At 35.9% G+C, this 11,590-nt stretch overlaps 1 protein-coding gene across 1 annotated transcript; it reads left to right on the plus strand.

Annotated features, from left to right (window-relative positions):
- Nucleotides 1-1,116: 1,116 nt before the first annotated feature.
- On the plus strand, nt 1,117-11,463 carry uba2 (ubiquitin-like modifier activating enzyme 2). Its single transcript, XM_067379241.1, has 17 exons — nt 1,117-1,374; nt 2,504-2,587; nt 2,665-2,735; nt 2,882-2,946; nt 3,026-3,126; nt 3,212-3,333; nt 4,413-4,480; nt 5,066-5,187; nt 5,274-5,373; nt 5,457-5,608; nt 6,809-6,902; nt 7,203-7,315; nt 7,528-7,683; nt 7,793-7,889; nt 9,151-9,256; nt 9,336-9,475; nt 9,874-11,463. The coding sequence occupies exons 1-17, from the start codon at nt 1,153-1,155 to the stop codon at nt 10,068-10,070; spliced, it is 2,010 nt and encodes a 669-aa protein (XP_067235342.1). The 5' UTR covers nt 1,117-1,152; the 3' UTR covers nt 10,071-11,463.
- The last annotated feature ends 127 nt before the right edge of the window (nt 11,464-11,590 follow it).

An 11,590-nucleotide genomic window follows, 5' to 3' on the forward strand; every position in this document is an offset into this window, starting at 1 on the left:
AAGTACACTAAACTTGAATAAGTTGGCAAAACTCAATTGGCAATCAGTTACCTCAAAATTAAGTTATAATTTTAAGTTAAGATTTTTAAAGTTTAAGTAAGCAAAACTGGCAGATTTTTATTTTATACTACTCATACATTTTAATTGTTCTAAACCTGACTTCAGTAAAGTTGGTTTTATATTCGCACATTTGGACATCCGTATTCAATAGCCTTTTCAATCACACTACACTGGACATTCAGTGGACATTCACAAGTAAATATGCTATTAAAACAATACTTGCCTATTTTGAAAAAATGTTGTAAGTTGACAATCGTTGGTTGTCAATATCATGTCGCTGCTTAAAATTCGCAAACTTTAATTTATTGCACATTTATTGGAAAGTCTGAATTTATCAGAAGTCCGGATGTGCGAATACAAAACCAACTTTACCGAAGTCTTAACTTTAAATGTTTGAGTACACTCATACTGTAAACTTAAAATTATGATGTAACCCCAATGTAAACATTTCTATTAGTGTAAAATTAGCTTGTTATAAGTACTAATTTGCTAACGTGCTAATTTGTTAACATGTTAACAATGGTATAGCACTTGCTGAATGTTGCTTTTTTTTTGGCTTTTGTTTGACTAGCCTACTGTATTTTTACAGTATGTAAGTGCTACAGACATTCAGTACTATACAATATTCAATACAATACTATACTTAAAATGCATTGACCTTAGCCTACTACTGTAGGTTGCGAATTGCAAAATTTGTTTACTGTGTTATACTTTTTTTCTGTAACCGCATGCTTTGGATGCACTGTTTATATTTTGACTGGTTTTGTATGATCTGAAAGCATTACTTGATTTTGAGCACAGATAAAATGGTTTGAGGTCAGAAGAGTCAGATGTTTTCTTTGGTTTGGGTTTGGAGAAAGTGGGTGATGGTTTTAAGTAATGTTTTAGCATTCGAATTACTTAATAATTATGTAATTATGTAAATATCTCCTATACCTTTGTATTTATTTAAGGTTTGTTTATTTGTTTATTTTTCTCCTTTAACTAGTCTAGTCTCTACTGAACAAGATATTCAGTGCAGCTCAGCCCCACCAGCAGAGGTCTCCAGTAAAACCTCCTGCGCTTTTTTGCAGCGCGCTGTAACCTCTGCGCATGCGCTCTTACCGCGCGTCTCTTCCCTCCCCGCACTATCAAACTCCTGCCTGTCCGCGCCGCCGAAACGCCGAGCCGACAATGGCACAACTGGTGGGACCTCTCCGCAAAGAGCTCGCTGACTCCCTCTCCTCCTGCCGGGTGTTGGTGGTCGGGGCGGGAGGCATCGGTTGCGAGCTGCTTAAAAACTTGGTGCTCACCGGCTTTAAGAATATTGAAGTGGTAAGTTGGAGGAAGGCGGACTCTCTTTGTGCTGCATGAATCAGGCCCCATTATCACCGACTCTCATTTATAATAGTTTGCAATGAAATTGAGAGCCATGCACTGTATATACCAATGCATTACACGTTGCATTTAGCGTTTTAATGGCGTAATGCTGTTCGTCTCATCGTAAACATTGAGAACAGATTTTTTTCTTTCGCGCCATGCTCTGTCTGTGACGTACAACGTCCCTTGAAAACATTGACCACAGTGGCCGTACTTTACGCTAAATTTCCCCGGGTAATTCGTCAAATGTTTTTTGTTTTTTAAAGTTTATTTTAAAAAAGCAAATGTCTATAAACATTTCTGATATATAATATATTTATACGTGATATCAGGCAAATAATGTTTTAGTGTTAATAAACAGCCATTTTCCATCTCTAAATGTAACGTATGGTTTGATATTATAGTAACGCAACGTTACTAAGTAAAAGTAGCAGGATTTTTTTTTTTTTAGTTTATTTAGCAATCGTTAATCTTGTAGACAAGGTTATGAAACTATACAAGGTGTTTATTAGAAGGATAATTAAATGCAGGTGTTTCTACAAATATTCAGTTTTCGATAATCAGTTGTTTACTGTACAAAATCATAGTAACAGTGTTGACTATTTAAGTTTTCTACTGACAAATGTAACAAGCATATATTTGACATTTCACATATTTGAACTTGAAGCGTTTATTTCCTGAAAGGAGGAGGATGAGGATTCAGTCACCATTTCATATTGAATGACAAAAAAAAAAAAAAATATATATATATATAACAATTTTATTTGGAATTTGGCTGTATTAAAACATTGCAAAAACAACAATGACATGATGAACTTTCTGAGTGACGTATGTCGTCATCTATCGACATTTAGCAACATATTTATATGACATTAAAAAAATGGCATTAAAAAGCATTAAATTAGATTTGATGAAACCTGTAGAAACCCTGTATCAGTGTGTTTTTATTTATGTAGTTGTCCATCTATTTAATAAGGGAGTGTTACAGTAGAACACAACCTGTCTTTAAAATGCTTGGTGATTTAATCAGGGGTTTCACTATCAATTTGTTGTGGTTTGGTTAGTTAATAATCCACATTTGCAGATTGATCTGGACACCATTGATGTCAGCAACCTCAACAGACAGTTCCTGTTTCAGAAGAAACACGTTGGGAAGTCCAAAGCTCAGGTAAATTGGAAAACTGACATCAACTTATGTGTGATTTAGAAATATCCATCAGACATTGATGACTTGGTGTGTTTCAGGTTGCCAAGGAGAGCGTGCTTCGGTTTTGCCCATCTGCGAACATCACTGCCTATCATGACAGCATCATGAAGTGAGTTCAGTTACGTTTTTGCCAAGATGAAGGCTTTTTGTGTGAAGATTCATTGTGGGTTTCAAGTGTCTGTGGTTACTATATCAAGCACTAATTCTTTGGGCAAAAAGTTTGATGTCCAGTGTTGATGTCTTTGCTCCTTGCAGCCCAGATTACAATGTGGAGTTCTTCAGGAATTTCCAGCTTGTCATGAACGCTTTGGACAACAGAGGTATGGTTTATTCAGCAGATCTTGGCAGAAGTGAATGAACACTACCATCTAAAATGTGTCTTTTCTGTTGTCCATGCAGCGGCCAGGAATCACGTCAACAGAATGTGTTTGGCTGCCGACATTCCCCTCATTGAGAGCGGCACGGCTGGCTATCTGGGACAAGTCACGGTTATCAAGAAGGCAAAGATCTTCTGTTGAATCAACTTTTTGATATATTTATTTCAATGTCATGCTCTTGGCATTCACGTCAATTTCCAAAATGCAGGGTCAGACAGAATGCTACGAGTGCCAGCCTAAACCTACACAGAAAACCTTCCCAGGCTGCACCATTCGCAACACGCCCTCTGAACCCATTCACTGCATTGTGTGGGCCAAATATCTCTTCAAGTAAGTTCACTACAGTAACATCTGTCCTGTCTAATATAAAGATGTCGACTAAACTGATGTTGTGCCTAATCTAGGGCCCTGTGAAACAAATATTATTTTTTTCCCAAATTCCATGTTTTCCATTTAAATTTCTGGATTCTGTTTTTATGGTATAAGTTTTATTAACTAAAAAGGATTTCTATAATTGTTTTTTTGCTTTAAAGCAATTTTATAATTCATTTTTATAAAAAAAAAAAAATTGGGTCCTGTGAAATTTTCTTCTTCCCCCCCCCCCGGTTCTTTTTTTCTAGATTCTTTGTTTTATAATTTAATACACATTTTATTATCAAAAATGGTGGAAAACAAATGAACGTGTAACACTTTGTAAACGATTACAATTTAAAAGATTCATTTGTTAGTTTACATTCAAATATGGATGAAATATTGTTACATTCTTTAATGTTTTAATAAACTTTATTCATATTCATGTAATGCCAAAAATCAGAGCCATTTTTCATTTCCACAAGGGTGTTGCACAAAGTATTTGATTTCCATAACTTGTCTTGTGAAGCTGTACTTTTTCTTTGTCTTGTTAAATTATAGGAGAAATCAAACTCAAACACTTATCAACGTTACAAAAACATGAATTCTAGACTTTTTCACGGTCAAAAGACTGTCTAGCACCAACCCTTCCTTCCTTATTCTTCTTCAAAATTGTTACACATACGTAACACTTATAAAACTAGTCAGTCACGTGACTATACCACAAAATATGTATTTATCTAAAAACATAATCACTTTTTTTTAAAATAAGGCAAAATATTACAATATTCTTATTGTTTATGGCTCTAATAATGAATACTTTGAGAAGTAGTTTTCTGCACAACATTAATATATTTCTGCCATAATTTCTTCAAGTTAAATCAAACGTTTATTTTGGCAGGTTGTGGTGGAAAATCTTTGAGTTTCTGTGTAGCTGACGATAGTTTTAACCAATAAAATGCTGTATGAATACAGGCCTGTTTTGGGCGAATTAGCTTGGTTTTGAGGGCAAATTTAATTGCCCTAAGCTTAAATGTTATATTGAATGCCTTTTATAGTCAGCTTTTTGGTGAAGAGGATGCGGATCAGGAGGTATCACCCGACACAGCTGACCCTGAGGCTGCCTGTGAGTAGCCGCACATTTACAATTTACAACTTTTTTACTACTACAATGGTGACCATTTCTGTGGCAGAGTGCTTAAATATACTTGAACGAAAAATAAATATACATTTTGGTGTATCAAAGCCAGAAACTATCTTTATATTTATGCATGGAGACTTGTTCTGTTAAGTATGTACTGCAAGTTAAAGGGATAGTTCACCCAAAAATGAAAATTGTCATCAGTTGCTAAACCTCAAGTTGTTCTAAATCTGAGTGAATTTCTTTCTGCTGCAGAAGATATTTTGAAGAATGTCAGTAACCAAACAGTTGATGGACCCCATTGACATCCATAGTTTTTTTTTTTGTTTTTTTTTGTCTCCATACTCTGGAAGTTAATGGGGTCCATTAACTTTTTGGTGACCCATATTCTACAAAATATCATCTTTTGTGTTCAGCAGAAGAAAGAAATTCACACAGATTTAGAACAACTTGAGAGTGAGAAATGATGACAGAATTACATTTTTGGGTGAACTTTTAACTAATTGCTCAACATGTTGTGGTTGTTGGGACCGTCTGATAAGAAGTTTGTGCATTGATTATCAATCACAGGGAACCCTGCAGATGCAGCAGCCCGAGCTACAGCCTCAGATCAGGATGGAGACATCAAGCGGGTGTCCACTAAAGAGTGGGCTCGCTCAACAGGCTACGATCCCGTCAAACTCTTCAACAAGGTGCAAGCTCTTTTATAAATCTGACCTTACATCATTACCCAGTCTGTTCTTTTAGAAGTGGTCTAAAAGTGATATTGTCCTTTCAGCTTTTTAAAGATGACATCATGTATCTGTTGACCATGGATAAGTTGTGGAAAAAGAGGAAAGCCCCGTTACCTCTAGATTGGACGGAAATCCAGCAGCTTGGTGAGTCTGTTGACAAATTCAACAAATTTAAGTAATTGTATTTCAAAGACATGTTTAATGAGGCTGTATGGTGTGTGTGAAAGCTTGTTCTCAGGAGGAGGCTTGTGGCACCGGTCTGAAGGACCAGCAGGTGCTGGGTGTTCAGGGTTACGCCCAACTCTTTCAACGCAGTGTAGAAACTCTCCGATCTCAGCTGACAGAGAAGGGTGAGGGTGCGGAGCTAGTCTGGGACAAGGTGAGTTTCCACAAAATTGGTTTGAATTGTCCAAAAGTTTGTGATTGGGAATGTCAATGGGTTCAATGAGGGGCTATAAATTATATATATATATATATTATATTTATATATATATATATATATTAATATATAATATATAAAAATTGCGCTCTATACCCTTATATAGTACTATTTTTGGGGACAGCCATTTATAGTAGTGACCGAAACCATAGTGGACATTATTAGGGTTGGGAATCGAAAATCGTTTCTGGAATCGGATAATTAAGGTCAGGAATCGGTTATAAAATTTTAAACCAAAACGTGGGCACAGAAAGCCACCTCTCATACTGAATAGTGCGCTTTACTCAAAATATCCTCGTAAACAGTCAGTTTAAGTGAACATAAATGATTGACAAAAACTAAAATGTGTAATGGGCGCATTAGATCCGTGCAGTTCTTAAAGTGACAGCAGCCTAATATTCCTGATGGTGTCTATAATAACGTTAATCAAACAATAAAAGACACTTGTTGTTCTTGACTGAATAGCTTTTGTAACTATATTTATAATGTATATTTTATTGTTAACTTCAATAATGCTTGAAATTTATATTAGCTAGGCTAGTTGTTTTTGTTATGGTATTTTTAAACCATAGGCAAAAGTTCCTTGTGTAAGTTTTTTTTTTTTTTTTTAGCCTGTTGATTTTTGTTCATGGTATTCAGCTATGAAGTGTTTTGCAGTAAGACTTGAATATGAATGATGTACAAATGTTTTTATTTTTTATTTTTTTTATCTTACTGGAATCAATAAGCATAATTGTTGAAATTCAAATGGTACCCAACTCTAATTCACCTCAATAACTAGTGTACAACCGATACACTCAACGGCCAGGCCAATGTGAACATCCAGGATAATGAATTCAAAATGGTTATGGTTTTCACAAAAATATTAACCAGCACAACTGATTTCAACATTGATGATAAATGTTTCTAGAGCAGCAAAAATCAGCATATTTCTGAATGATTTCTGAAGGATCATGTGACACTAAAGACTGGAGGAATGATGCTGATATTTTTTTTAAACAGACAAGTGTTGAATTATATTAAAAATACTTATTGGCTATCTGTCAATTTCTGTTTCATCAAAATAAAAGAAATTCAGTTTTCATTTCTAATTATTAAAGATTGTTCAGTGTGAACTTACATTTGTGGTGCTATTTTCAGGATGATCCTCCAGCCATGGACTTCGTAACAGCAGCTGCAAACTTGCGCATGAATGTCTTCAGCATGAACATGAAAAGCCGCTTTGATGTCAAATGTAAGTGTTTAGAAGGCTGCATTGTCACTGTGATTTAATTTAATTATCAGACATTATTTTTAGTTGGCGTTTAAAAACATTTGTTGAGTAAAACTTTTTTGTGTTTTTTTTTTTTTTTTTTTAAAGTTGTCCCTTTTTGGCTTAAATTTGTAGCAATGCTTTTTCTTTTTTTTTTTTTTTTATTACCAAGAGCTATGACCTTATGGCCTTATGACTCAAGAGACCCAGATTCTTTGGTTGTGGCTAAAAAGTTAGTTCTGAATTTATAGTGGCTTTAAACAGTGTTGTCTTCTCTTTTAGCCATGGCAGGAAACATAATTCCAGCAATAGCCACCACTAATGCCGTCATTGCGGGTCTCATTGTTCTGGAAGGGCTCAAAATTCTCAACTCAGATTTCGAACAGTGTCGCACGGTGAGCTTGCGGTTTTTCATTTTAAGATTATAATCAGAAACGTAACAACCGAACTGCATCACATCCTGTGTTATCTAACACATCTTTGCGTTTCTTTTTCTTGCTTGGTTTAAATTCATTACATGTCAGTTGTGAAGACCTTTTCCTGTTTTGAAAGTTTTGTCAAGTGATATAGTTGAGAGTTATGGTCTTATTTCTATGTCCATCTTTAGATCTTTCTGAACAAGCAGCCAAACCCCAGGAAGAAGCTTCTCGTACCGTGTGCACTGGACCCTCCCAATCCCAACTGTTACGTGTGTGCTAGCAGACCCGAGGTCACAGTCAAACTTAACGTGCACAAAACCATCGTGCAAGCTCTTCAGGACAAGGTACCACAAGCGTTTCCATCCACAAGCACTGTTCTTTATGTGACCTCCATGAGAGGTTAAAGTTTGGATTGGAAAGTTCTCATTTATATTTGCGGTGGGGCTCTTACAGATACTGAAGGAGAAGTTTGGCATGGTGGCACCAGATGTGCAAATTGAGGATGGAAAAGGAACAATCCTCATCTCCTCGGAGGAAGGAGAGACTGAAGGTGTGAATTATTTCTGCCACTAGAGGGCATCTATTCTCTACTGTAACAAAACTCTGAGCTTTAGGGTCATTCTGTGTCAACTCGGCTAACATGCAGTTACGGTACTGCGTATTTTATCTCTTGTTAGCTTCAGAAGCTGTTAAAATGAACAAAATCCCATCTTTCAAATATCCCTAAAAGTGATTCAAATATATATATATTATAGTAAATACACTTTTAAGAGCAAGTTAATGTGTATCAACCATTTTCAGTGAATTTTTGGTACTTAAGAGTTGTTTTATGCACTTCTTTTGATAGAGGGAAATAAGATACATTTCTAGTTTAAACAATATTTATTCTTCAGACATTCCTCTTTAAATGCAACAAGTAATCAGCTGTGTGCAAAGTGACCCACATTTGGTTTTTGATCACTGAAAATAGTGAACTATACAAGGCTTTGAAAATTAAGATTCCAAAAAAGTTTATTAATAATGAGAATCTAGAAGGAAATTAAGATATTTTGAATATTTTTAGAGTTACAGGCATGCACACTTTGGAAAAGGGATATTTATGGCACTCAGACAGCTATGTTCTATGCAATTGAGCTGATAGAAAAACATTACATTTCTAGGTTCAACATTATTTGCTCTTCAGATATTCCTCTTTAAAAGAAAAAAGTATCAGCTGAATGCAAAATGACTTGGTTTTTGACCACTGAAAATGTGTACAATTTGCCAATTTACTCATGGAGCTGCATTTTTAGATCTCAATATTTCTGGGATTGAACCATCAAGGGCTTTTAAAATCAATGAAGATAGCAAAAGGAAAGTTTACGAACCAGAATCTAAAAGGATTGATTATATTTAATACTTCTTGAGTTACAGGCATGCAAACTTGAGGCAAAAAACAGTGCTTTTTGCCATTTTTGAACAGTCACTGTTGGGATATAATGAAAGAAAGATAGCTAAAGTCAACAGATTTTACTAATAGACCTACCAATCTCTGTGTAAAAATAAAATAATGATGCTGTCATCTTTCTAAAGTCATTTTTACACCCCTGTAAATTGGCTCCATGTCTCAGGTGAAATGTCATTTTGACCCCAGTCTACAAAATAGTGGATTACTCAGTAAATATCTGTGACATTTAATATTTTGGCTTTCATCACCAATAATATTCGTCTTTCTACAGGAAAAATATTAAGTCAAAAATTTGAGCCTGAAATTTGGTTGAATTGACACGGAATGACCCTTTTAATGTTTTGGTGTCTCTGTTTCTCTATAGCAAACAATAACAAGTTTTTGTCCGACTTTGGGATTCGGAATGGGAGCCGTCTTCAAGCAGATGACTTCCTACAGGATTACACTCTTCTGGTCAATGTAATTCACAGGTTGGTGTGTTCATTTAGCGAAGAGGATACTTCTTTGCTCTTTCTTGAATATTAACATTTATTTTTTATTTTTTTGTAGTGAGGAATTGGAAAAGGATGTTGAGTTTGAAGTAGTGGGTGACGCCCCAGATAAGGCTCCAACTCCGAGTGCCCCAGAAGAAGGGAAAAACATTGCCAACGGTAACAAAGATTCTGCCCAGCCTTCTACCTCATCTAAAGGTAAGAACAACATTGATTTCCTGCAAGATTTTGGCAAAACATCAGCTTTTTAGAGGAATGGTTCACCTGAAAATTAAAATTTGCATTCAGGGGGGTGAAATCCACATTTTTGGTGGGGTTCCCCTGCTCAAGTTTGCATTCCAGGGGCTAAATATCATGTTAAGTGGGGTTGCTTTAACCTGCAGACATAAATCCTGTGGGAAAACTGCAGAGTTGGCGATACTGAATATAGTACGCAGTACTCATACTTGCTTTTGTCATTTTGGAGTTTTGCAAAACAAACAGCTTGGAGATTCTGCTAAGCATCTCCTACTGTGTTTTGCAGGCAAAAGAAAATAATCCAGCATTGCAATGACAGAATTTTAATTTCATCATTGCTTTTTTGTGTTTGTTTGCAGCAGCTGCAGAGGATGATGACATCCTTATCGTAGACTCAGACGAAGAACCGTCCTCGAGTGCCATGGACGCTTCCCCGGAGCCTAGTAACCGTAAGAGGAAGCATCACGACGCTGAAACGGACGACGCTGCGTCTAAGCGCAAACGCCTCGACCAGCAGCCGGCCGATGATGATGAAGACATCATCGCTCTAGACTAGCATTTTTGACAAGATTTCTCCTGCCCTTCGAAAGAGGACTTTCCTCAAGTTGAATTTTTGTACGGTTTCTCTTACCAAACATGTAAATATATCTGTACAATATGGTTCAAGCTCAATGGATGTCGTCTTTTCCTTCTGTCCTTTGTTTTTTTGGGAACAGAAAATGGCTGAGTTATGAACTGCACTCGGTTAGGTTTTCCTCAGATGGATAAAATGCTTTTCAACTTTGTATTTTTTACAATATGTGACCTGGTGTTTTGCCGTGTTTTAGAGAAGTGCTCACGGTATTTGAATGCATTGTTTCATCTTGAAAACCATATTCCATATTTATTACAGGTTTTGTTTTTGTTGCCAACCTCAGTAATATTTCAAAAAAACCAAAACATTGTACAGTAACACTTACTGTATGATGGCCTGGCCATCTCCTGTTGCATTGCTTTAGCACCATGATAATAAAAAAATATTGCCTTTTTTAAAAAAAACAAACAACAAAAAAAACCACTCAGACAACTATTTATACCATTGTGTTTCATTCGTATATATTTAGCCTTTAGAAGTATAAATGAGCCCATGCCTCATTTACTGACCAAACTGAGGAGCTGAATAAAGGACATCTCATTTAACCTTTATTTACCATAAAAGCGTGTTCTTAAGAGGGTACAATGTCCTAATTGCATGTTGTTTACATTGCAATGTTTGACGTAAGAAAAATCTGTTTTCACTTATTACTCACGTAGATGTCAGAGTCCACAGTTCACGTGGTAGATGTCGTCAGTAAGATGTTACCTGACATGATTACCCTTCCCCTATTTGGCAACTCGGGTAAAATGCAAGTTTTACGTTTTCAGTGGCACGTTTCGTGGGAGATGTTCAAGTTTGTTTTTGTTTTTTTGTAATTGGTCTAGATACCTGTGTGATGTAAGAAAATAGTTTTTGCAGGAAAAAAATATATTTTACACGACAAATATCGAATACAATGGAGCAGTAACTTACAAATGTTGGTTTGGTAACGGAAAAAAACGAGGGAATTCATTCTCAGTCGTCCTGGCAGTTGAGTTCATCGGCTGAACACTAGTTATTGAGGTGCATTATGGGATAGAATAAGTGCACTCGATAATGTCCCCTATGGTTTCGAACACTACTAATGGCTGACCCCACAAATAGTTCTCCATAAGGGTAGAGAGCGTTTTTGTTTTTTCTTTCATTAAACCATAACTTTTGGACATTTCGAAGCTGTAACAAGTTGCAATTTAAAGGGTTAGTTGACCCCAAAATAATGTAATTTATTACTCACTCTTACGTCGTTCCACACCCATCAGACCTTCATTCATCTTTGGAACACAAATTTAAGATATTTTTGTTGAAATACGATGTGGCCTGCATAGCCAGCAATGACATTTTCTCTCTCAAGATCCATTAATGTACTAAAACATATTTAAATCTGTTCATGTGAGTACAGTGGTTCAATATTAATATTATAAAGCGATGAGAATATTTTTGGTGTGCCAAAAAACAAAGTA

The sequence above is a fragment of the Chanodichthys erythropterus genome, chromosome 24, assembly GCF_024489055.1.
Source record: "Chanodichthys erythropterus isolate Z2021 chromosome 24, ASM2448905v1, whole genome shotgun sequence".
In the NCBI taxonomy this organism is placed as follows: domain Eukaryota; kingdom Metazoa; phylum Chordata; class Actinopteri; order Cypriniformes; family Xenocyprididae; genus Chanodichthys; species Chanodichthys erythropterus.